The 22,993-nt window shown below is 51.5% G+C and overlaps 11 protein-coding genes across 11 annotated transcripts; 2 read left to right on the forward strand and 9 right to left on the reverse strand.

The window, feature by feature from the left end:
• Nucleotides 1-247: 247 nt before the first annotated feature.
• P153DRAFT_434230 (uncharacterized protein) lies at nucleotides 248-2,482 on the forward strand. The gene is made up of 3 exons (XM_033673068.1): nucleotides 248-890; nucleotides 944-1,242; nucleotides 1,293-2,482. The coding sequence occupies exons 1-3, from the start codon at nucleotides 730-732 to the stop codon at nucleotides 2,042-2,044; spliced, it is 1,212 nt and encodes a 403-aa protein (XP_033520188.1). The 5' UTR covers nucleotides 248-729; the 3' UTR covers nucleotides 2,045-2,482.
• P153DRAFT_369794 (uncharacterized protein) lies at nucleotides 2,475-3,863 on the reverse strand. The gene is made up of 5 exons (XM_033668861.1): nucleotides 3,406-3,863; nucleotides 3,129-3,358; nucleotides 2,957-3,072; nucleotides 2,711-2,901; nucleotides 2,475-2,657 (listed from the first exon to the last, which is right to left on the reverse strand). Exons 1-5 carry the CDS (start codon nucleotides 3,529-3,531, stop codon nucleotides 2,580-2,582), a joined length of 741 nt encoding a protein of 246 aa, XP_033520189.1. The 5' UTR covers nucleotides 3,532-3,863; the 3' UTR covers nucleotides 2,475-2,579.
• A 118-nt stretch (nucleotides 3,864-3,981) lies between these two features.
• Nucleotides 3,982-8,289, reverse strand: P153DRAFT_434232 (Pkinase-domain-containing protein). The gene is made up of 4 exons (XM_033673069.1): nucleotides 8,224-8,289; nucleotides 7,774-7,942; nucleotides 4,695-7,684; nucleotides 3,982-4,610 (listed from the first exon to the last, which is right to left on the reverse strand). Exons 1-4 carry the CDS (start codon nucleotides 8,240-8,242, stop codon nucleotides 4,336-4,338), a joined length of 3,453 nt encoding a protein of 1,150 aa, XP_033520190.1. The 5' UTR covers nucleotides 8,243-8,289; the 3' UTR covers nucleotides 3,982-4,335.
• An 878-nt stretch (nucleotides 8,290-9,167) lies between these two features.
• P153DRAFT_299574 (uncharacterized protein) lies at nucleotides 9,168-10,827 on the reverse strand (the record flags this gene model as incomplete). The annotated part of the gene is made up of 3 exons (XM_033664286.1): nucleotides 9,168-9,217; nucleotides 9,276-10,414; nucleotides 10,553-10,827. The coding sequence occupies 3 exons, from the start codon at nucleotides 10,825-10,827 to the stop codon at nucleotides 9,168-9,170; spliced, it is 1,464 nt and encodes a 487-aa protein (XP_033520191.1).
• Nucleotides 10,828-11,955: 1,128 nt separating this feature from the next.
• P153DRAFT_360127 (elongation factor-1a) lies at nucleotides 11,956-13,773 on the reverse strand (the record flags this gene model as incomplete). Its single annotated transcript, XM_033666902.1, has 5 exons — nucleotides 11,956-13,058; nucleotides 13,111-13,249; nucleotides 13,514-13,569; nucleotides 13,625-13,695; nucleotides 13,769-13,773. 5 exons carry the CDS (start codon nucleotides 13,771-13,773, stop codon nucleotides 11,956-11,958), a joined length of 1,374 nt encoding a protein of 457 aa, XP_033520192.1.
• Nucleotides 13,774-15,720: 1,947 nt separating this feature from the next.
• P153DRAFT_94160 (uncharacterized protein) lies at nucleotides 15,721-16,033 on the forward strand. The gene has a single exon (XM_033673506.1). It carries the CDS (start codon nucleotides 15,827-15,829, stop codon nucleotides 15,992-15,994), a length of 168 nt encoding a protein of 55 aa, XP_033520193.1. The 5' UTR covers nucleotides 15,721-15,826; the 3' UTR covers nucleotides 15,995-16,033.
• A 194-nt stretch (nucleotides 16,034-16,227) lies between these two features.
• P153DRAFT_434235 (uncharacterized protein) lies at nucleotides 16,228-17,067 on the reverse strand (the record flags this gene model as incomplete). The annotated part of the gene is made up of 1 exon (XM_033673070.1): nucleotides 16,228-17,067. The coding sequence occupies one exon, from the start codon at nucleotides 17,065-17,067 to the stop codon at nucleotides 16,228-16,230; it is 840 nt and encodes a 279-aa protein (XP_033520194.1).
• Nucleotides 17,068-17,630: 563 nt separating this feature from the next.
• Nucleotides 17,631-18,643, reverse strand: P153DRAFT_399941 (uncharacterized protein; the record flags this gene model as incomplete). Its single annotated transcript, XM_033671773.1, has 3 exons — nucleotides 17,631-18,095; nucleotides 18,240-18,546; nucleotides 18,604-18,643. The coding sequence occupies 3 exons, from the start codon at nucleotides 18,641-18,643 to the stop codon at nucleotides 17,711-17,713; spliced, it is 732 nt and encodes a 243-aa protein (XP_033520195.1). The 3' UTR covers nucleotides 17,631-17,710.
• Nucleotides 18,644-19,019: 376 nt separating this feature from the next.
• Nucleotides 19,020-20,022, reverse strand: P153DRAFT_94243 (uncharacterized protein). The gene has a single exon (XM_033673508.1). It carries the CDS (start codon nucleotides 19,771-19,773, stop codon nucleotides 19,246-19,248), a length of 528 nt encoding a protein of 175 aa, XP_033520196.1. The 5' UTR covers nucleotides 19,774-20,022; the 3' UTR covers nucleotides 19,020-19,245.
• On the reverse strand, nucleotides 20,023-21,293 carry P153DRAFT_94270 (uncharacterized protein). Its single transcript, XM_033673509.1, has 2 exons — nucleotides 21,172-21,293; nucleotides 20,023-21,112 (listed from the first exon to the last, which is right to left on the reverse strand). The coding sequence occupies exon 2, from the start codon at nucleotides 21,110-21,112 to the stop codon at nucleotides 20,273-20,275; it is 840 nt and encodes a 279-aa protein (XP_033520197.1). The 5' UTR covers nucleotides 21,172-21,293; the 3' UTR covers nucleotides 20,023-20,272.
• P153DRAFT_94230 (alpha/beta-hydrolase) lies at nucleotides 21,279-22,967 on the reverse strand. Its single transcript, XM_033673507.1, has 3 exons — nucleotides 22,496-22,967; nucleotides 22,233-22,443; nucleotides 21,279-22,178 (listed from the first exon to the last, which is right to left on the reverse strand). The coding sequence occupies exons 1-3, from the start codon at nucleotides 22,876-22,878 to the stop codon at nucleotides 21,387-21,389; spliced, it is 1,386 nt and encodes a 461-aa protein (XP_033520198.1). The 5' UTR covers nucleotides 22,879-22,967; the 3' UTR covers nucleotides 21,279-21,386.
• Between the last annotated feature and the right edge of the window lie 26 nt (nucleotides 22,968-22,993).

Here is a 22,993-nt window from a genome sequence, read left to right on the forward strand (position 1 = left end):
CGTGGTTCGCCACTGGTAGACAAAAATAAAGTTGGGAATTTCGCCAACACGCATACAGGCAGACAGCTGAAAACGAGATGATACACATCTTTTGCATACCATCCCCCAGATCGTCAAAGAAACGCCACAGTGGTCCTGGATATGATGGGGCCGTGCTAGTCCAGGGGTGTGTGGCGGCGGGACCGATCTTCAGACAAGCAAGAGGTGGCTGCTGCATAAATGCTTCTGCAACAGCAATCTCGAGATTGGCAACGCCACATCCGCATTGCTCGACTCCATCTTCATCATTTGCTTTTGACAGGTAATCTTGATATGTGGTCTGTACGCGATAGTGGTGACGGGTAATATCTCACTGTGAGCTAAGCCCCGCGACATACAATACGAGCTTCTCGTTGGCCTCTGAAGCTTATTCATCGGGCACCAAATGCGCTCATTGGTGAACGCGCGTCGTTTCATCTCTCAAATACTCACAATGATGGTGTTTCTAACCTTGCGCGCCTAGTCTGTACCCTGCCCCTTGGGAAGCCGCCCCATCCACAATAAACTGGGTGCACGCCCTGTCACACGTCTCTCACAGCCGGACGTTCCTTTCCTACCCACCCTCCTTTTCATTTCTTCGTCGTTTCTGCGTGACAGTCGTTCCCGTCATCGAGTCAGGTGTCGACTTAAACCTCTTGTCGCCGCAATCCCCGTTGCTGGAATTCGCCTGACTCTGCGAGGCGACCCATCATGTCGGCCGTCAACTCTGCGTACCAATCGCTCGCGAACATGGGGCCACAGGGTCGGTGGCGGCGCGCTGTCTTCATCGCCTTCATTCCCATGGTCCTGGTGTTCGTTTACTACAGCAGCTACCCGTCCAGCTACTTGTCCGATGGCTTGAAGGCGCAATCGTACGTATGGGCGCTCTAATGTTACCTTGCCATGTCTAATAGTTGGCGCACAGATATCCTCAATCCCAAAATGTCTCGCTCTCAGATGAGGATATTTCCATGCCCGCGATTATCAAAGCCCTCTACGGCCCCATACTCCACCCAATCGACGCTGCGAACTTCACCGACGAGGATGGCGACGTTTACCGCCTGTCCAGCGCGCCACGGTATAAACAAAAACTGGGGAAGAAGGTGCTCATCTTGGACATCGACAGCAGGCCGCTGACAGGCAACGGTCAGCTTATGAATGAGGAGCTGAAATGGAAGGGCATGCGGCCCTTGTCGGCGGGCATGCTAAGCCATTACATGTTCGGTACGACCTACTACGCGTACCTTTGTAGACCATTTTCTGACAACCAACAGCGCAGATCCACGGTTACGACTACAAATTCATCCGCGCGCCCGACTACCCTGATCGCTGGGGCACCTGGGTCAAAGTGCCCATGATGAAGGAGGCGCTCAAAACACACGAATACATCGTCTTCATGGACTCGGACGTCATGTTCCACTACCCCCACCTCCCACTCGAATGGCTGCTCAACTACTGGAACATGACCGACAACACACTCGCCATGATGAGCATCGACCCCAACGAGCCGCAGAACTACGACGCAAAGGGTAATCGGTACCTGAATACGGGCTTCGTCATCGCCAGACAGAGCAAACGCACGCAGGAAATGTACAAGGCATGGGCAGAGTGCCCGTCCGAGAAGAAATACCCCGGGTGCGCGCGCTGGAAACAGGACTGGGCGCACGAACAAGCCGCTTTCGGAAACTATCTCCGCTACGACTACGACCGCCCAGACGATATTCGCGTCCTTCCCTGCGTTGAAGCGAATGGTGCGCCGGAAGCTGCAAGCCGCGGCGGCTGCAAGGGCGTTTTCGTCCGCCATTTCTGGGTTGATAAGAATCTCGTGGCTAAGAACCTCGCCGATTCGGTCATGCAGTACTTTCTGCCGCGACTACACCAGCATTACATGAGCCAGGCGAGCCAGCATATCGTGGATGCAAAGGGATACAGACTGGACGGCGCGGAATTGATTGAGTTGACACAGGAGGAGAAGGACAAGGCTGAGGCCGAGAAGGGCAAGAACCAGAAGGACGAAGGGTTTTAACGAGATTGAGTTGTTCCTATGGTTTGCCGTACACGACTATACCCACTAATGTTGATTTGGGCCTTCCCACTGGGCATGTGTCTCTACCTCGACGTGGAGACCAGCAGCTCCCGCGTCTAAAAGAGCCACGGTGTCTACTCACTCCCTCGACACTCTCTGCAAGCAGCCCACGATGGCCCGCAGGCTTCCTTACAACATCATCTACTGGGAAACGGAGTTTTGGGGTTTCGGCGCTGCAAATCCCCACGCCGAGCATCAGTTTTTTTTCCTCCATGAGTTCTTTGGTTTGCATAGCTAGAAGGTCGTCCCTGGAAAGATCTAGACATTTGGGATACGCTTTTTCGTCGTCATATGAAGCTTCATGATGAGACTCAGATGCAGGTTGGGCATTTATAGAAGGGTTATGCAAAGCTTGAATCTAAATTATGTCGTCTATCTAGTCTAGGTCTTTAGGCTTCTTTCATGTGTTTCGCGTGAGGTTGCAGTTGCACAACGTCGAAGTCAAATTAACCAAGTACGAGGACAATTATGTCCCTCACACCTCGCTTTCGATATCCGCGACCTTGGGCACCCGATGCAGACGAAGTCCGCAGAACCGGGCAACAAGTTCAATCTACGCACCGTCAGCAAAAGAAAAACGCCCCCGGTTCACGATCCACCACTTACGCATTCCTGAAGCGCCTCGACATCCTCGACACTCACGCCAATCCGGCGCGTCCCCCTCAGATGCCACGCCGTCTCCTTGGGCAGATTCTGAATCATAATACCCGACAGCACCGTGATTTCCGTCTCCACGTCGTTCAGAATACTCTGGTCGGAGAGATACAGACCGTAGGTGATGTTCTTGGTCGTCCAATCTACACGCATAGCTTGTTAGATGTGCAGTGACTCATACCATGGAGAACTACGCACCGAAATCCCTCTGTGCAGCGAGCGAGTCATTGATGTTCTGCATATTGTGCTTGTATATACGATCCAGCCAAGCGGCACCACGCTGCAGATTGGCGTCGTCGCACTGCCAGCCTTCTCTGCATGTTTGTCAGCAGGCTCGATAGTAATCCATTGTGTGGGGTTTTCCACGGACCGCGAGAAAGAGTAATCTTTATCCTCTTTTCGTGTGATCTCTTCAATACTCATAATGGCTTCTAGCGGCTTGCACACCCCAACGATGATGATGAGTTTGAATAGCGTCTCGCGGATTCTCCGCATTAGTGCCTGGCGTTGCTCGGGCGTTTGGCATCCAGATCGGCTGATGAGTTCTTTGTAGAGGAGAGGTGCGTAGTTGGGTTGGCCGCCGCCGACCATGGCTGCCAGCTTTGAGGTTGTTAGAAGTATAGGGATGGTTTGGAGTGAATACGTACAACTAGGATATACCATTTGTCGTCTCCGAGTGTCTTTGAGGGGAACTTGTCTTCGACTGCTTTGAAGAGCGCGGAGGCTTCTTCTTCGGTGGGATCATGGGGTATTGGGATCTCGTTTGTAGCCATCTTTTGTCGATGCTCTTGCTTGCGAAGTTGGATGTTGAGTTGAACGGCGCAAGATGGGGAGTTGTGAGAAGAATGAACTGTTGTTTGGTAATCGTTAGGAGGGTGGTAACGTCTTATATCCGATGACAAGCCAGCTAAAGAAAAGATAAGCAGAGTCCTTCATACAGCAAACTGTGGGTATGTTGAAGTCAGGAGAGAAACACAGGAAAAAATAAACGAATCACGACGCGTCATAGGCACGCGTAGCTGACAAGCGGGGTACATCTCCACCCCTCCTCTCGGTCGATTGTGAAAGCGGGAAGTAAGCTGCGTTCTTTGTAGCTGTTATGAGCTGCAACCTTATTCTAATAATGATATGTAAAAGTACACGCAAGGTTTATACTGCTAGAAACTTAGGCATAAGATTCCTATACTAATCTTAGATGTAATTGTCAAATTGTTGCATGATTTCGCTAGACCGTGATTCTTGGTATTTCGATTGACCGAGAGCCCTCATCAAAGTACCCACTCGAATGTCCCACAACTATGCACACACGTAAGCAGTAGACCAAGTTAGAATCTCGGGTATAACATTTTAGTGATAAAACACACGCATGCATATGCGAACAATCCTTACTCGCGACAGTCACCCCAGAGCTCATTCTTAACTCGCTGCGAAGACCCATGATGTTAAATCCGCTCATCAGTCATCTCTATGCCCGTTCCGTTCCGCCCCGTCCTAAGACCTTACTCCGTCCATATTGCTCTATATATATATCTTTCTCCTTGACCAATCCCTCACCTCATCCCACGTCCATCTAGTCCCTACTCTCCATCCCCACACCGACACCAAGGATGCTCCAATACCTGACTGATCGTGATCCTCTTCTCCACATCCCTATCCAACATCATCCTAACCAGGTCGATACTGTCCTCACTCATAACCCACGGCACTCGCAAATCATGGTCCATAATCTCGTCAATGGAGTAGAACGGATTTTCCTTGTAGATAATCGTGTACAACAGGATGCCGAGGGCCCAGACATCCTGTTCCTTGCCGCGGTATGATTTGCCGGCTAGGACTTCGGGAGCGGCGTAATCTGTTGTGGATGTTAGTGGATGTAGCCGCATATAGGATTAACGGGTGGGGAAGGTGTTTTTCGCTGGAAGAGGGGAAACCATACCAATAGTCCCTACGAAAACATCGAAAGGTCCACTCTTAATATACGCCGCACTCCCAAAATCAATCAGCTTAATATTTCCCTCGCCATCAAGCACGACATTCTCATCTTTGATATCGCGGTGGACGACCTTGGCTTTGGTGTGCAGATGATGTATTGCCTCTGCGACCTGGACGAAAATCTTGCGACATTCCTTTTCCTCCATGTTGACGCGGAGCTCAATGTAGTCGAAAAGATCCATACCCGGGAGACCGTGTGGCACCATCTCGATGTAGTAGTTGATGTCGTCCTCAAAGAAATCAGACATCTCCACAATGTTGGAGTGCTTGAAGCCATCGCGGCGGAGGTAGTCAAGGACATGTATTTCTAGGGGCACAGTTCCGAGTCGGCGATCGCGTGTCCATGTGTCGACGAGAATGCGCCGCTTTGTAACATATTTGATGACGACCTTTTTACTGCTGTTCTTCTTATAGCGGCAAAGCTTGACTTGTCCGTAAGCGCCTTGGCCCATCTCTTCCAGGACCACAAAATCGTTGATACTCTTCTTCTCTGCAGAGTCATCTTTCTGTGATGTAGCTTTCGATGACCGTGTTTGTGGCTCTCTTGGTGTCGAGGATTGACCTGCTTGCTGAAACTGCTGCGTTAACAACGACAGAGGCCGAGACGGGCTGTTGTGTTTTGACTGATCAGATTCTGCATCTTCCGGATGTATGATATTTGCTTGACCTGGTGAAGGTTGATGAGGTGGTGTTCCTGGACGTGATACGATTGGAGTGACCAGCCCAACACCATGGTTCGTAGCGTGCAGTTGCCTTGAGTATGTAACCCACAGAGCATACACAAGCTCTTGACCGTTTGGTTGTCGTGATGAGCTGCCCTCCTCCTCAATGACATGCTCATCAAAGCGGGAGTTTTTGTCGCTCTTAACAACCCTCATCTGTACGTCAATCATGATCTCTGAACCGTCGTGATGTATCGCTGGCAGACCACTGGGTCTGAGGAAGATGGCCGCTGCATCTGTGCTACCCTCCCGCATGGCAAGAAGCGCTCGAGCACGCCGGAAACTGTGCTCTGGAATGACTATGCCGTCCACCAATTCGATCTTGTCCTCGTCGGTCATGACGTGCAGTATCCTGTCGAATGCTGGAATGAGCTTGCTTATGTGAATACCTTCAGGACGAGGTTGCCCGAAGAGTGATGATGAGAAGACGGAATTCGAACTTGTGATTGTAAGGTCGGAGGATGAAAGTACGAGGATCCCAGCAATGTGTGGGAAGCTTGAAATACGAAATGTTGACTCGCCAGGAAGTGCCTCAACGATTACCGGAATGTTGATGCTGTTCGAGGTTCGGGCTGTGTAACTACCCTCGTCGGCTATTTTGTTGTAATCTAGTGCACCAGTGTTGGTGCCCTGAAGACGTGGAATACCAGGTATGAGTCGTTTGAGATCCATGCCTCGCCGTAACCGATCGCTACCAAACACAGCTTCCACCGCGCCCCAACCCTTCGATACACAGCCCACTTCATCGACGTTGATGTGTACTACGTCCTCTGCTATCTCTTCAAGAACCCAGATAAGACCACCTCGTTTTTCCTTGACCCATAGACTGGCAGCCCCAGTCGCACCATTGCGCTTTTGAATGGGAATGACATCACCGCAGAGCAGGACACCCCGTGACCCTTTAGACTCGTGGTTCAGTTTTCCTGTCTTCTTCGCGTTGTAGTACGACGAGCCGCTCCCATCATCCGTTTTCGCCTTTTTCCCAGGCGCTACACGTGACGAGGGCTTACTGAGTAATCGCGCTGTAAGTCCATTACCGACCTTGAGATGAGAGGGTTGACTCGGCGGTTGGGGAGCCTCGCGTGGCACCTTTGAACCAAGATCGGGATTCTTCAACTTCTCTTCGAGCCACTTCCGCCGGTCCTCTCGCACGACTTCCAATATGCCCAGTTTGCGGACTTCCGCTCTTGTGACCCCAAATACTAAGCAAGCTAAATCGTTTGCAGCAGTGATTGTCCATGGTGCCTGTGCTTCGGTGGTGAAGATGGCTTGAGCAGCCGGTGCGTGTCTCATCCCGTGGCCGTGCGGGGCTGGTCCTGCAGAATGAGGCCCAGATGATTGGTTGAAGCTTGGCGATGTAGTCGGCATAGTTGTTGGAGATGTCACAAGGCTAGTCTGCCCATGATCTCCTACCAAATATGGTTGCGCCATGGCATCGTTGAGCTGACTCTGTAGTGTCAGAGGTGCTACATCTGTCAATGTTCGTTTCAGGGCAGCACGCTGCGGCCGTTTCGGAGACGAAGGGCTCTGCGGGGTCTGAAGGCCGAGTTTTCCCGGGGTGAGGTCTGTCGGACTTCTGGCGTCTTGTCTGTTTTCTTTGTCGGCTGTTCCTGCGATGTCCGTAGTCGTTGCCCTGTACACCGACGGTCTTGATGTTTCAAGCATGGTATCCGGGCTATCCGATCGAGCATCTTTAAAGCTTTTGTCGAACATGTTTTCACCAGACATGTCTGCAGGCCCAGTGACCGGGCCAAATGCCCCCAGACCGTGCGCTCCAGCGCCATCCTGCCCTATCAAATTCGCCCTGGTCAACAGCTCCATCATGCTCTGCACCTCCTGGTCACCGCTGAGTTTTGCCTGGGCATTTGCTATCCCAGGGTTGGTGGCTGCCCAGCCCAGCCTGTCGCGCATGAAGTCAATCGAACGCTTCAGCACGGCCTGACGGTTGTGTATGAAGTCCTCAGACTGTGTCGCGAACGAGAAGGAGTGCAACGACTCGGAGGGAAACCGCGTGAGATCCTCTCCGAAAGCAAAGGTCGGGGACGCTGGTGCCGAAGGGTCGGCGCCAGAGGGGCGTCTCGAGGCAGGCGGCGTCGCAAACTGCAGTGATGATGCGCGCTGGGCGGTGGAGAGCCTGGGGCCTGGCTGCTGGCGGATGCGGCGCAGACCGGACACTCCCAGGCCATGCTCGTGTTCGGGGAGGATGGGTGACCTGAGGCAATGCATCAGCCATTACTCAGCGAGCGCACAGCACCGTCTTCTCCCCCGAGCGAGTCCCTCGTCGCCCATGGCCCTACTCACCTCGCCATGCGGTCCAGCTGCCCCGCATCGATGCTCAAACGCTTGGCCGTATTTATCGCCGGCGGGGCGCGCGACATTGTCAGCAGATTGGGCGTGCTCTTGTTCTTGACCAGCGAGACATGGTCTGGGGCGTGGTGGGGCTTGAAGTGGGCTTCTTCTGGTAGAGAGCCTGGAGGCGTGAGTGTGTCAGCAGTCAACCCCATGGTACAAGCTGTCGAGTGCCATGCGTGGTGAATAGGGCAAAGGAGAACAGCACAAAAAGCAATCGCGATATGCTGGCGCCATCGAGGACCGAGTGGCGGGCTTTGTATCGTCGGCATGCACTAGTTCCCAACAATGTCTCTCCCAACGCAATGGCACGCCCACTCGAGGGCTGAGCTGCAGGACAGCCGTCGAGGGCCGTGGTTGCAGCGCGTGACAGTCGGTGTGGAGAGATGATAGGACGCTTACCATCGTGTGGCCCGCTCATGAGGTTTTGTGTACGCCGTCTCTCTACCTGTGAAGCAGCTGCTGTCTTTCTTGGCTAACGCAGGCGCAACGAGTGAGAGCAGCAAATAAGATGCTGCTCGCCCGGTATACCGATCGGTACGTCGCGTAAGGATGGTGCGTGGGCCGCTTCTGGGGTACGAGGGGTGCGCGAGTGCTTGTTTGTGAGACGTCAGCTTCCACGGGCGGCGAGAGACTGCTTGGGCCCAGGAATTGCGGGGCGGCGATGAGTACTACAGTTGATAAGAAGCTGGAATCAGCGATGGCATTAGGATACGATACGTCTGTGAACAAACAGCATGACCCTCTAAGCCCGCCTACGGTATTTGCATTGGCGGCACGTTCTTCTGCCCCGCACAGACCGACTCCACACCACCTGCTGCTACAATCGCCGTCGCTGATCTTTCGCGAACACGGGCAGTCGTTCAGGTCAGGTCATGGCCTGTTACGCTGGACGGCGAGATTATGTACAGAGTCACCAACTATCCTGTCGTGCAGTTGTCCCCAGACCCTGACGATGTCATGGTGAACTCCAGCCGCAAGACTTCCAAGCTGGAAACTTGATCTTCACTACGCCGACAAGCCTCCGCTAGTCCCGCTGTCATGTGTACTTCTTCCACTCAAACAAAGAACTTCCATCAATTCATCAATTGCCCCGTTAAACTGCCCGAACTCTGGAGAATACCGCTCTCAAGCCTGTCCCTTGCAATTATAGTTGCCAACTTATGCAATGTACAAACGACTTTCTCTTTGACAGCGCGCAAGTCCATTCTTCGTGCACATAGACATCCAACTTCGACTAGCTCCGCATCCCACGGCCAGAGTGATTGGTAGAGTTAGTACCGCGTCGCAGTATGCCGCAGTCCACAAACACTCTTGGACATTCCATGGTTTGGCGTTTGGAGATTTCAGCGTTGTCGAAGCTTGTCCTTGTGCTCATTCCAAAGGTTTCTACAGCCTGTGGAAGAAGTCAGCACCTCGTTCTCGCCAAAGGCCATATCGTGGTACAGGCTCACCTCGATGCATGTTGACCTGGTCGATCCACCACTCTCCAAAGCTGTCCTCAATCTCCATATCTGCCAGAGTAACCCTTTCCTCCCTCTTTAGTCCACACAGCATACAGGGCTGACGCGCAGGAATACCACCTTCTGACTGTTTCAGCGCCTTCACAGGCATCGTCTCCTGAAGGTCTGGCACTGGGCGCAGGACACCAGCTTTGATCTGATTGGCACCTGAGACAACATGTCGTAATCGGCCAACCTGGTCCTTCCATATTCTCACCACATCTGAAGCTTCTCGCTCTTCCTTCAGATTCTCGCCCTTGTCGATCCCTGTCAATTTCATTCCCGACGTGGCTCGAGATGATGCGGGTCCGATTCGCATGCCTTGGGAAAGGTGTTGGTCTCGTTTCCAGCGTAGTTTTCGCCCGGCTATAATGTGTGCTGCAACAGAAGCTAGCATCAGATAGCCTTGAAGAAACTTGATCGTAGCTGGCTCAGCCAACAGCTTGTTCCTCATCGGGAGTGTTTGTGCAGCCATGGGCTTGAACAATTTGTCCTGAGCTTCAGCGAACAGTGGAGAGAAGAGTGTGAGCAGTACGCCAGGTGGCGGTACGTTAGTTGGTGGCAGTTCACCAGGCTGCGGGTCATTTGACGTTGGAGATAATACGGGCGCAGGTGCCGCAGAACTGGTACTAATTGTTGTGGACTTGGTAGCTCTGGCCTTGTCTTGGGCATGTGGTACAGGTCGAGTAGGAATAGAAGCCTCCCAATCATCGAATGTGTCCCAACTGTCGTCTACCTTTTGTATTGTCGATCCCAACGATGAGGGTTTGGGGTTCGAGACTATACCAAATCCACTCGCAGAGCTTTTTTGCGCGGTAAATGCAGGCTTCACTTTTCGATCCGCATGACCTCCTCCTCTTTTGCTAGCGACAGAAGGCTTGATCGGTAACACATTCGTGTCCCCTAACAAATCGACTAGCGCCGAGGAGCCTCCCGTTGGTAGTGTTGGAGTGGGCTTGGATTCCGTTCCCTCAAAGTCGCCGAAATCATCGTCATCATCAAGATCTTCCTCTGCATCGAATAGTACGCTGGAATCTGTTGGCCTTTTGGCTTTTATGATAGGTGCCTTCTGCGATGATGGTTCATCGGGCCTCGGCGGCTGCGTGGAAACAAATTCGAATGGGTCTCGATTAGAGGATGTAATGTTCAATGGGGGTTGCGAAGGCTGAAGGTCACGATGCGACGTGAATGCGAATGGATCCTGCCTTGCTGGAGGAGCTGGCTCGAACGCGGATGAGCCCCCTTCAAAGTCACCCCAATCGTCCGTGTCGTCATTTGATGGAGCTGGAGTTGCAATCGGAGCAGGGGTTATCTTAGAACCCTGAAAGTCTTGTGTCGGCGGAGGCGGTTGCCATTGCGTAACCGGTGCTGGTGTTGTGTTCAAGTCATCGAAGAATCCAAAGGATGGTGCAGGTTGCGCGCTCGCTTGCGCAAAGGAACCGGACGCTTGCTGTTGGTTTGAGCCAGGTTCTGTTCCGAACTCTGCAAAAAGGTCTGCTGACATTGCTTTCAAGCTAGTATGATGTCGAAGAGTGAGGTCAAGGAGCGACACAGATGCTTGGTCAGGAAGGAGCGATCGCGCTAGACGGAAACGAATTAGCCCATTGCCGTGGTGTACATTTTACGACTCGTGTATCCAATTGGTGACCGCTAACGCCAGTGGTCTACCGTAAAACTCCTGCTCTTTCGTTTACTGCTAGCAGGGGGAGTGAGAGGCTCAACACGGGTACTAAGCCTAGTAAAGGATAATGGTCCCAGAATTTTCCACTTTTCCCCGCAGTCAGAGCAATGTCTAGCCAATTAGTGAGGTTGTGCTAATCTTCAGCCGCTACACCCCCCTGCTAGCAGTAAACGAAAGAGCAGGAGTTTTACGGTACATCTATCGTTCGATCTCATTATCGATCCAAAAGTAGTACCGTCTCGGTCAACTGTAAAAGCGGGAAGTAAGCTACATTCTTTGTGGCTCCTACAAGCTGCAAAACTACATAATTAGAATTTGCTAAAGTGCACACAGGGCGCATACAGTTAAAGGTTTAGACACAAGAACCCTACACTAAACTTAGTTGTAGTTGTCAAGCTGTTGCATGATTTCGCAGCACCCTGGTTCCTGGTATTTCGATTGACCGAGAGGTACCGTGCTAGGGAGCAATGAGGAGAGCCATACACCCACATCCGAAAGATCTGAGTTGATCAGAAGGCTGTTGAGCAGACCTCAATGGCGGCGCGTATGTTCGCTACAGCCTAGCATCAGGTTGAAGAGGACATCTAGGCTGCGTGATCTGGATAGTGATGGGTATACGCTGATAAGGTCATTGTTCGACGTAGTAGTGAGACGTCAGAGTCGTACCGGATGACATCAATATCCTCAAGTACAACACCAATATGACAACATCACAGCAAGGTAAGCTACAACAAGACATCACACTGAAGCATAGCATGAGTAAATGTCCAGCCATAAGTTTCATTCAGATTCTTATGAAATCTATGGACGGACGACGCCAGTACACCTCCCCCAGACCGTAATGCATGACACGTTTCAAGAAGTCATCATAGCTTTTCCAAAGCCCCACATCCCCAGAACCGGATATCTTGAGATTCGAAGAAAGAGACGAGCGACCAGAAGAGAGATCGCTTATTTCTTGGACGCCTTCTGGGCAGCCTTGGTGACCTTGCCAGCCTTGTCGGCCTTGACGACGGACTTGATGACACCGACAGCAACGGTCTGACGCATGTCACGGACAGCGAAACGACCAAGAGGAGGGTAGTCAGTGAAGGCCTCAACGCACATGGGCTTGGAGGGCACCATCTTGACGATAGCGGCATCACCAGACTTGATGAACTTGGGGCTGCTCTCAGTCGACTTTCCGGTACGGCGGTCAATCTTCTCGAGGAGCTCAGAGAACTTGCAGGCAATGTGGGCAGTGTGGCAATCCAACACTGGTGCGTAACCGGCACCGACCTGACCGGGGTGGTTAAGGACGATGACCTGGGCGTTGAAGGACTCGGCACCCTTGGGGGGGTCAGTCTTGGAGTCACCGGCAACGTTGCCACGACGGATCTCCTTGACGGAGACGTTCTTGACGTTGAAGCCGACGTTGTCACCGGGAACACCCTCGACCAACTGCTCGTGGTGCATCTCGACGGACTTGACTTCAGTGGTCACACCAGCGGGGGCGAAGGTGACGACCATACCGGCCTTGATGATACCGGTCTCGACACGACCGACGGGCACCGTGCCAATGCCGCCAATCTTGTAGACGTCCTGAAGGGGCAGACGGAGGGGCTTGTCGGTAGGACGCGAGGGAGGGTCGATGGCGTCAATGGCCTCGAGCAGGGTCTTGCCGGTGCTCTTGGTCTTGGTCTCCTTCTCCCAACCCTTGTACCAGGGGCAGTTAGGGGAGTTGTCGATCATGTTGTCACCGTTGAAACCGGAGATGGGCACGAAGGGAACGTGCTTGGGGTTGTATCCGACCTTCTTGATGAAGTTGGAGGTCTCCTTGATGATCTCCTGGTAACGGTCCTCGGACCACTTGGTGGTGTCCATCTTGTTGATGGCGACGATGAGCTGCTTGACACCGAGGGTGTAGGCGAGCAGAGCGTGCTCACGAGTCTGGCCATCCTTGGAGATACCAGCCTCGAACTCACCGGTACCGGCGGCAATGATGAGGATAGCGCAATCGGCCTGGGAAGTACCAGTAATCATGTTCTTGATGAAATCACGGTGACCGGGAGCATCTGCGGAGGGTTAGCAAAAATCGCGGCAAAGTGGTAGCGGGCGAATACATACCAATAACAGTGACGTAGTACTTGGGGGTCTCGAACTTCCAGAGAGCGATATCGATGGTGATACCACGCTCACGCTCGGCCTTGAGCTTGTCAAGAACCCACGCGTACTTGAAGGAACCCTTGCCGAGTTCGGCGGCTTCCTGGAAGAGGTATTAGCATTGTGAAGTGAGGATCGAAGACAAAGCCCAAGTGCAAGCAAGTTGCATGCTCAAGGGAATCATGGAGATGTGCGTCATGGTGTTGAGGTTGGCGAACGCCCGAGTGGGGCTAGCGCTAGCGCGTAAAAGCTCGCACAACCCCACTATCCAAATTGCCCCTCATCGCGAAGGGCCAAAAAGGCCGATCGCTCAGTAGCTGCACTAGACGCGTGTGGCGCTCGAGATGAATGAAAAAGTGTGCCGTACCTTCTCGAACTTCTCGATGGTTCGCTTGTCGATACCTCCGCACTTGTAGATCAAGTCTGTATCCCATTGTGAGTTGCTGTACCCCGCAGTGGTTGGAAGAGGAAGGCTTACGGCCGGTGGTTGTCGACTTGCCGGAGTCGACGTGGCCGATGACGACCACGTTGATGTGCATCTTCTCCTTACTGCCGATGTTGTCAGCATGTTGAGCCGGGTGCAGTGGCGCTCGAAGCGTTCGAGGCTAGAGGGTAAACTCACCCCATGATTGCGGTTGTGTTGTTGAAGTTTTGGAAGTTGAGTTGTAGTTTTGAACGATCTGCTGGTGCGTTAGAGCAAGCACAAGAGACTGCGTGCGATGTTGTTGAACGTACAGGTGCCCCAGCTTGTGGATGCGGTAATATCAGACGAAGAAAGAAAAGTTGGTGGGCTGGAGGGGACGGCGGGGTTATAAAGATCTCAGAGGGCCCACAGACGCTAGCGGTTGCCAAGGTTGGTTTCGGGCGCGCACCGCAAATTTTCTATCTGACAAGGCTCATTCACCTGCGACGCATTGGGAGGCAAAGTAGGCAAAATGAAACGCTCTCATTGGCGATCGATTGCTTTTGCATTCCGTTCTTCTTTGACCGCCTGCGTATCGAGTCGCCACAGCCGCAGCTTCCTCATGCGAGAGCCTGGACAGCGCATCGTCATTTTCATGTACACCATTTTTCCCTGATATTTTGAGAAGCTTTCGATGCCGCTCTTTGCTACGATACGTAGTAAGACTTAATAGACCTCCACTCAGGTTTACAACTGATTATGATCTGTTTTTGGTACAGTATTTGGTATACTTTTGCCGCAGGAAACTTTTGGCGGGGTTGTCCAAAGCAACTTCATCATTAGCCCCACCATGCTCCGACTCCACTTTGCCATCTTGCCTTCTATTTCCACCATCAGATGGACGCCCAGAATATGCACATCATGCCCAACTCCCCCCGCGAATAGCCATTGCTCAACACGTCCCTCACGCCACAGTGAGCAGTGTTGACTCACTACGCGCTCTCACCGAAACGTCTGGCTAGCGCCCTGTCTGGAAAGGGCGTTTCCATTGCCGCCCTCTTCCTGACCAAGAGCTAGACCCTGGCGACGGGCTGTATCACCTGACGTAATTCCACAAATTGTCGAGATTCGCCTTGTCGCCAACTGCAAATATTGAGTTTACGCATCAAGAAGTAATACCATTCCTCCATGTTGCTCAATGAATGGCACAGACTCGGAGTGTTGTTCACGCGATGGCGCAGACCCTCTTCCCACGCTTAGAATGTTGTTTTATCCACTCCACTCCGCCAAATACAAGTATACGCATGTGTTGCAGTTTCAAGAAACCGATGTGTTTCTCTTACCACTAGATAGACCAAGTGGAGTAATCACTCACTGTCACTGTTCAAGGAACAGACATCATAAACTGACTCTTCTACCTCATGCTAACTTCTCAGACATCCTGGAGGCTGACCAAGAATGTCCTACACCTCCGTACATGTGAGCATCAAAACATTGTCTTGCGCCGTTGCAAGTCTCCTACCACATACCTCCTCGGTGTGAGTCTTCGGCACAGCCCTTGGATGAAGCACTTTCCTACAAACCGCCCTTTTACGTCTTGGAAGATGATGTTTTCGAGCCCGATGACACTACTGGACTGAGGTAAGCGTTTGAATCATACAGGAGACTGAGAAGTCAATGAGTCATACCTACCATCTCTACGATGCATCCTTTGTTCACACCGATCAGCCTGGGGAAGTTCGGATCATGCCCTGATTTCCTATAACTCCTCGGATCATAGCTAAAATCCCTATATAGTTCTATACAGACATGCCCCACAACTCAGATGTTTAGTTTTATAGAGTGTTGTATCATACGGAATAGCTCAGAAACCGGAAAACTCCAAGACGAAAGCAGCAGGCAATGCAGCCACTCGAGAACGGCGCCCTTTTCGACGTTTCCAGTACCAAGTCTTCTCAGACGAACGAACATCGCAACGCAGACAGTGCAAAAAGCCCAGTGAGGAGTTTTCTGCTACCCCGGACGCTGTCACGTTGATCATGGTAGATATATCATGCTTACACATTACTCTTATCTGAAGGCTTCGAAACTGGTCCAGTTGACAAGTTCATCGTTGGAATGGATAAAAGTAATTCGCAACTCCAGGCTTGTGTGATATCATGATCATAATCCTGGGTCTTCTATTAGTTCTAACAATATTCTTATCAATATCGTTATGAGGATCGAAGGCATGTGACTGTTAATGTACTTAGAGCATTGAGGAAGCAGCAAGTGAGGATGCACGTAGGCCCAGGAACTGTGTATTCTATGGATCTAGGGATAGTGGTTCTGGTATTGTGCAATCTGATGCTTCACTTATCGATTAAATCGCCAGTAAGCTGTTCACAAGGAGATGTCAACTCGGAAATGTGTTGTCAGAGGTGTACTTCTGATCTAGAACAATGACTGAATTGTGAAATGTCTGCATACCACCCAACTCGTGCACTGTTGGGATGCTACTTGCGTTTGAGTAAGCAATGATCTACTGAAGGAATGTGTCTCGAGACTATCATGATCGCTATGCATCTTCCCCTTTGTTGCTTCCATGTGTCGACTCGGACATCGTGAGAGACTTTGAATTAGTCTCAGATTCGTGCTGACGCTCTTCCGATATCTCTGTCTCATGCATCGACCGCTCATCAGTGCTTGCTCTTCTTCGTAGCCATCTTGGCGAAACCCTCGAGCATATCTTCGAACTTATCGCAGGGCTCAACTAAGACTTGGTCATATATAGATCCCACACACATCTCGAACTGAACCGTGTTTGCCTTGAGCAGAATCTCTGCCTTCGCAGGGAATCTCTTTGTTCTCTCTACGTCCCAGGGACTTATGCGAGGTCCTTTATCCGCTGTCCAATGGACAAACATACGTAGATCGACCTTGAGATCCAACAAGTTGTTGAAATCCTGCTGCCATCTCGTAGGGGTGGTGATATCGTAGTCAGATCTACCCTTTGAAATCTGTGTGGATACTGACTTTGGCTTGAAAAGGTGTGTCCATCCATATTCGTTTGTGAGGAACATTGACTCGAAGGAGTGGTGGAGCTCGCAATCCGCTTCGACGTGGAGGTATCGAATCATGTGGGCAACGGCGGGATTTGGGCGATGCAATATGTATCTGCCCTCGAACCACCTGGATGTCACCCTTTTCCAGGGCACGTAGACACAAAAAGTGTTATCCTGATAGTAGATTTCCCGTCCGAGAGTGGCTAATTGATTATTACCAGATCGAAGAAGCGGGAGCAGTCGCTCTGAGAAGTATCTTTCGTGTTCGAGATAGCCGATAGGTGCAGATGATACCAAGTAGTCAGTAAGCACCATGATCTTGAGCTCATTCGGAAGGCGAGACCAGCTGTGGAACGTTGTCGGAGCGGCCTTAGTCATGAAGAGCAAATCTCGTACCGGAGTTGTGGCAGTTGTTGTTTCGATCACGGATGGCTTCGGCGTTGAAGAGAGCGCTATCTCCGTCGAATCGGTCATGATGGTGGTTTGAGCTGATGGTTATCAGCAAAGATATGTTCAATAAGCTGTAGAAACAAGAAAGCGCTCACCTGGACTAGTTGGCTTGATGGGAAGAAAGGTGGTGTCGAGTTGATGGAGAGGTTGGCCGAAGTGAGCAGTTTATGTTGAGAGAGATGCCTTGCTTCAGAGTGAAAGAAGACAGTTGTGACATTGTTTCCAAGCCATGTTCAGCATTTCACTAAAGCGAGAACGCATTTGGCTATAGTCCGGTAAATAGATGCACAAGCGGCAGCAAAGTGCTCAACTTGGAGCATTACGAAAAGAAGCACAGATTTTCTAGTCAACTCTGGTAAGTCTTGCAAATGAAGATCCCTGTTAAAGCGTATTTATATGCTCCACACAGTGTAGATCTTGACGAGTTGATGAATTAGTTTTTGCACGTTCGATGGTTTCACCCTAGCCTATCGAAAATACTCAACCTTACCACCCACGGTTCCAGAGTTCCCCAAGTAGATGATTGCAGTTGCCCGAGTAATTTACAATCTTGCCACGCTCCCATCAACATTCTCTGATTCTTCGCTATAGTTTCAAGTTCGCTGTTTCGACCAATCCCTTCTTCTCAAGTTCGATCCAAGTCCTTTTCCGTCTGTGTGCTACTCCCTTACTTCGGCTTCGTCGCCATCAGCGTAATGAGGTCCTCGATGGGCTTCAGGCAGATGCAGTTAGATATGGTGAACCCATTACTTCCCACAATTATATGGGTTTTCACTGTTCTCGCCTTGAGATGAATCTCGGATTTTGAAAGCCAGGCAAGTATTTCATCCGTACGATCAGGCGTAAGACAGCTGTGGGGAGAGAAGTGATTCAGCTTTGAGAAGGGTCTATAGACTACGAATGTGATCTTCAAGGTTTGTAGGTTCTGAAAAGAAGCTCCCCATTCTGTGCGCTTGTCGGAATTCGTGATAATGTGGCCAACTGATTGCCTGTCTCTGGCCATTGACCGCTTCGGGTATAACAGAACCTGCAATGCATAGTTCAACTCATACCTAGTGTCGCACTTAGGAGTGATCAAGCGAAAAGTATATATTTTCACTTCGAGTTGTCGGATCGATGCGCCATAGGCTGGCGGTGGATATGAAGTATTAGAAGACGCCTGGATATGTACAAGAAAAATGTTTTCTTTATAGTACGTTCCAAGAGCCATAGTAACAAGTTCTCGATTCTTCGTGCCGATGATGTGTCCGAGCTGATTCGAAAGAACTCCAGGATGAAATTGTCGGTCAATCTTCTCGTTGAAGGTAAGGTGATGAGCCAAGACTTCCAACTTCAACTCCACTGGAAGACGCGACCAATCGTGGAACGTAGTAGGCGGGGAGGCAGACATGTAAAGGAGCTGCAGCTCTGCGATTGGGGCTTTCAACTCCGTCATGGTTGCCGGTAGTACTGAGGTGTTGGGATGCTCCACTGCGCGATCTTGGAGTTCGGTTTGATCCATGTCTGATACAAGTCAGCAAGAAAGTTAGTTGAAGTTCTCGCCAAAGGCAACACACTCACTTCGTTCGGCACCCGCAATCTGGAGTTGCGCTGTGCTCATTTGCTCGCTCTCAAGTACTCAGTCGTCGCTGTGAGGTTGGGTTCGTTAGTAAGAAGACTATGAGTTTGTATTGCAGGCTCACAAACTTGACTGTCGAAGACAAAGAGATAGGTAAATAAGGTGGGGTGATTGAAACGAGGCACTAGCCTTGCGAGCAAACGTTGTTGTGATCGTAACGCGTAACGTCAACGCAGTAAGGTGCCAACGGTGAAAGGAAATTGTCCGGCTCACTTTACTATAGTAAAAGACCTCTATCAACTGATTCAAGCACATGAAAGATATATTTCCACGCAACTCACCTGCATAAAAATACCTGAGAGAACACTGGTTGCTACAGAAAGAAGCGAAGGAAACAGCGAAGTAAAGAATGAGACGTGTGAAAAAGATTGAGTACCAAAGAACGTGCTACTATTAGAGTCAGACTCATGATTTCCGCTCAGCGTCTCAATGTATGTGCATGCCTTCACCATGGACAAGGCTGGAGGTCTTCAGCACATTCAAGGTCACCATAAGAAGATTGAAAGTGGCTTGGACTAATTCAACTATAGTTGTGATGTTCCCGCGTTTTCAGCTCAAGTAGGCCTGTAGTATCCTAACTTTATTTATCGTCTAGGAAAATCTCGTTCGACGAGTTTGGGGATGCTGCCAGAACCCGTTCGGTACCCAGTGTGCCTCCCTTGAACCCCAGCCTTAGCATCAGTGCCGGACCCGATGTAAATGATGGGCCCCAGCACAGGATGTTCAAGGGTGAGAGCGTAGATAGCCCACACTTTGAAGGCAGGAGGCTTTGGAAGACGTCGGAAGAAGTTGATACTAGGAGGCTTGCTTGTTGAGGAGAGTACCTCAGCTAATCCTGGAGCAACTTGGAGAGGTGCGTCGCTGACCACAGAATCCCAATTGGAGCGCGATGCAAATACTACCTTGATCTGGCGGTTGATATACCAGGAAGGAAGAGCAAGGCTTACTGGCTGAAAGCCAGCAGCGTCAAGGTGTGACTCGATGGAACCATAACGAGCGTCGTAGAAGTCTTCCATGATGAAGGGTCTTGAAGAGGCGTGCTGGAGGATGAAGCCAGAAGACCAGAAGAGCAACAGAAAAGGAACCTCCAGGTCCCGAGGCAGCAGCACCATGCTGGAAGGATGCTGGAAGGAACATGCTTACCACAGCAAGAGCGAGAGCAGCAGCAGCAAGAGCAAGTAACAAGGAAGGAAAAGTCAAGCAACAAGGAAGGAGAATTCAAGTAACCCAAAGAGAAGGTGCACACAAACTACAACATGTTAGCATCGTGAAGCACACATGGTAGTAGGGTAAAGGCACGAAAATCTCGCGTGGACGATACGCACAAAGGACTTCCCAGGCTTCATCTGTCCAACGTCCCAGGCTATCTCACTCCCTTGCCTCCGACCAAATCCTCATCAGCCCTTGTATCCTTCGGTATGTCTACTCTTGCGCTGGGGATGTGGAAGTGGCGTACTCTGTAAGTGACGTGAAAGAAAGTGCTCGGGAGCAAGATCGATAGTTGAAAGTCAACAAAGAAACAAATAAGAGAAGCGGAAAACCCTGGAAAGAAGAAGATCATACGACTTAGCACGCCACATCACGCTCATCCTTCCCTTCCCATCTCCCAACCTACGCCCTCCTCGCCAACCCCTCAACAACCCGCTCCACAACCCTCAAGCACTCACACCTCAACGGCCCAACACCAAAAAACATAATCGTCTTAACAACAGCCTCGACCTCCGCGGCCTTAATCCCCATACTGGTCTGCTCCAGCAACGCCGCCAGCCCCTCGACATCTTCCCTATCCAGAAAACAGATCCCACACCTCCCCTCGCCACGTGTGGCGAGACTAACATGAACATGGATCTCTACCCTCAGCGCCCTTAGGTTGCAAAACAGCGCCTGCCATGCCGTGCTCCCGCCATAGTCGCGGCCCCCGCATTGGCTGGGACCCCCGCATAGCGTCAGCGCGGCGCGATCGAGCGGCCGAGCGGGCGTGAGCAGCATGCGCAGGCTGGAGCGGAGACCGAGGATTAGATCTTCCAGCGTGAGGCCGAGGTAGCAGTGGCGGACGAGGAAGTGCAGGGAGCGGATTGAGGGGGCGTGCGTGGGTGAGGGGTAGATCATCCTGGGGGCGGGGAAGGCAGATATGAGGAAGGTATTTGTTTTGTAGTAGGTTTCGAGGGCGAGGATAACGGTTTTGTGATTTTGCGTCTGGATGAGGGCCCCGATGAGGCCTTGCGGGGCGAATAGGGCGGCGTGGGCTGCGTAGCCTATTGGTGAGGGGATGGACGTGTAGTAGGTGAGGATTTGGAGCTTTAGTTCCGTGGACAGAGCGGGCCAGCCGTTAGGTGGAGAAGGAGTCCCGGCTTGTGAGAGTGAATTGACCATGTATGGGTGTTTTTGCTGTGCGGTACTGGAGACAGATTGAACGGGATGGGAGATAAGCTGAATAGTTGTGTAAGCCATCTAATTTCGATGTTAGCAGTCATGCGCACGCTCGACATGGGTATGAAAGATACACGTACAACCTGTAGACAAACTCTCCCTCACATCGTGTTGGCGAGGTTGACGGCAAGACAAGGGGGTAGACGGAAGCGAGAATCCATAAGAGCAGCGGGGTATTGATCAGGCGTGCCAAAACTGCCATAAAGAAAGATGTCGGAACCATAACTGAGAGTTAACCTCCCTTTCCATTGAAGTCTGGTCACCTACGAAGGCAACTGTCTGGTCTTGTTACATCTCACAACTCCTCCACAATCTGCACATTGCTCATATCCGCAAACGGCGCCGACTTGCCTGTCCCATCGCCCAACGCCCAACGAACCGTCTTCTGCAGAACCAGTCGACCCGTCTCTTCAATCGGCAGCCAATGACCCGCACCCTCGATAACCAGGACATGGCTGCCCTTAGGGAGGTAGTCACGAACACCACCCAGCGCCAGTCTCCTATCGAACGCTAGATCGTCTTTGCCCATAATGATAGTCGCAGGGGCTTTGAACGCACCTTGAGGCGCAGTAGTCGACACCATCACAGATGAGCCAGGGAGATTGTACAAGTCAGCCGTGGTTTGGAGCGACTTGTCCCAGGTGCCCACGAACAGACCTTCGCGATAGATGCGGATCTTCTCCGCCATACCGCGGTCAGCGACTCTCTTTCTAACAGCCTCGCCATACCTGAGCCCGTCGTGTCCATTTCCTGTGTTTTTTGTGATTTGCGCCATGGCAGGGCCAGCGGACATGGCCATGGCTTCTGCCAATTCCCCTGCGTCCGGTTTCTGCGCCTTGCCCTTTCCGAGGCTGTGGAGGATGCGCAGGAACCAGTAGTTTCCAAATGTGGCGAAGAAAATGTTGAACGGGGGAGGCAGATTGAAGCAGAAGATGTAGAAGGAGCAGCTAAATTGAGATTTTACCGGGTCGAGTGCGCGGATGGCGTTTCGAAGTAGGACAGTGTTGAGAGGTTGGCGGGTCCACGTACGCAGCATTTGCATCGCTAATGATGATTGGGAGCGAACGTTGGCAACTGTGGCATGTGGCTGGTACGTCGATTAGTATGGGCTTGTTCGAGGATATGATAGTGTAGCACTCACGACGAGACCGCTTGTGACGACCCAGTGATCAGCCAACCCCTTCGCCTCAGATGCAAGCCTGGCGCCAATGAGCGAACCCCAGTCATGCATGACCATTACCAGCTTGTAGTCCTGGTTGAGGAAAGCCGACCTCATACCAATGATGAAGTCTGTGAGCGCCTCAAGTACCGATGTTGCGTCGTAGCTCGACAAGCCATCACTACCACCGTACCTTAAAACAATCAGCACAGCAACCATCTACCTGTACACAAACCCCAACTCACCCAGGAAGATCCACAGCAACAAGCACATAGTCCCTCAACTCCGGGTCTTCCAAAACACTCCGCCAGAGCAGATACGAGTCCGGAAAGCCGTGGATGAAGATAGCAACATTTCTCCCCTCACTCTTTTCCTCAACCCCCCGATTCACGACATAATGCAATCGAGCCCCCTTCCTGGTCCTGTAAAATGCATGTCTGAACCCCGCGATTGGCTCGCGGATAAGACTCCATCGCGCGTCCTGTGCTTCTCCCAGCGCTTTCTTCTCTTGCTCTGTGTCTTTCGCCCATGGAGGCCCACTGTGCATGGATGCGCGGACCCATATGGAGGCGAGGCTGATGAGACCGAAGCTGGTCTTGAAGACCCACCATGCGAGGTCTGCAATCATTGTGATGTGGATGAGTTGGTGCAAAACCACCTTCTTGGTTGTTGTGGTTGATGTGGTAGGTGTAACGCGACAGATGGATTGTAGATGATGTATGTAGAGATTCGCTTGGTGGGGG

The sequence above is a fragment of the Dothidotthia symphoricarpi genome (genome assembly GCF_010015815.1).
Source record: "Dothidotthia symphoricarpi CBS 119687 unplaced genomic scaffold P153scaffold_19, whole genome shotgun sequence".
Classification (NCBI taxonomy): Eukaryota; Fungi; Ascomycota; class Dothideomycetes; order Pleosporales; family Dothidotthiaceae; genus Dothidotthia; species Dothidotthia symphoricarpi.

Bases quoted from the DNA above. Each gene is read 5' to 3' on its own strand.
- P153DRAFT_94160 (XM_033673506.1), top strand. From the start codon at position 15,827: ATGCACGTAGGCCCAGGAACTGTGTATTCTATGGATCTAGGGATAGTG.
- P153DRAFT_94230 (XM_033673507.1), bottom strand. From the start codon at position 22,878: ATGATTGCAGACCTCGCATGGTGGGTCTTCAAGACCAGCTTCGGTCTC. The intron at 22,444-22,495 runs GTGAGTTGGGGT...GATTGTTTTAAG, and splicing joins GTTGCTGTGGATCTTCCTGG to GTACGGTGGTAGTGATGGCT. The intron at 22,179-22,232 runs GTGAGTGCTACA...TCGACGTACCAG, and splicing joins TCGTCACAAGCGGTCTCGTC to CCACATGCCACAGTTGCCAA.
- P153DRAFT_434232 (XM_033673069.1), bottom strand. The intron at 7,685-7,773 runs GTGAGTAGGGCC...GCATTGCCTCAG, and splicing joins CAGCTGGACCGCATGGCGAG to GTCACCCATCCTCCCCGAAC. The intron at 4,611-4,694 runs GTATGGTTTCCC...CATCCACAACAG, and splicing joins TGTTTTCGTAGGGACTATTG to ATTACGCCGCTCCCGAAGTC.
- P153DRAFT_94243 (XM_033673508.1), bottom strand. From the start codon at position 19,773: ATGGTGCTGCTGCCTCGGGACCTGGAGGTTCCTTTTCTGTTGCTCTTC.
- P153DRAFT_434230 (XM_033673068.1), top strand. From the start codon at position 730: ATGTCGGCCGTCAACTCTGCGTACCAATCGCTCGCGAACATGGGGCCA. The intron at 891-943 runs GTACGTATGGGC...GTTGGCGCACAG, and splicing joins GATGGCTTGAAGGCGCAATC to ATATCCTCAATCCCAAAATG. The intron at 1,243-1,292 runs GTACGACCTACT...GACAACCAACAG, and splicing joins GCTAAGCCATTACATGTTCG to CGCAGATCCACGGTTACGAC.
- P153DRAFT_94270 (XM_033673509.1), bottom strand. From the start codon at position 21,112: ATGGCTTACACAACTATTCAGCTTATCTCCCATCCCGTTCAATCTGTC.
- P153DRAFT_369794 (XM_033668861.1), bottom strand. From the start codon at position 3,531: ATGGCTACAAACGAGATCCCAATACCCCATGATCCCACCGAAGAAGAA. The intron at 3,073-3,128 runs GTCCGTGGAAAA...ACAAACATGCAG, and splicing joins AAAGATTACTCTTTCTCGCG to AGAAGGCTGGCAGTGCGACG. The intron at 2,658-2,710 runs GTAAGTGGTGGA...GACGGTGCGTAG, and splicing joins TCGAGGCGCTTCAGGAATGC to ATTGAACTTGTTGCCCGGTT.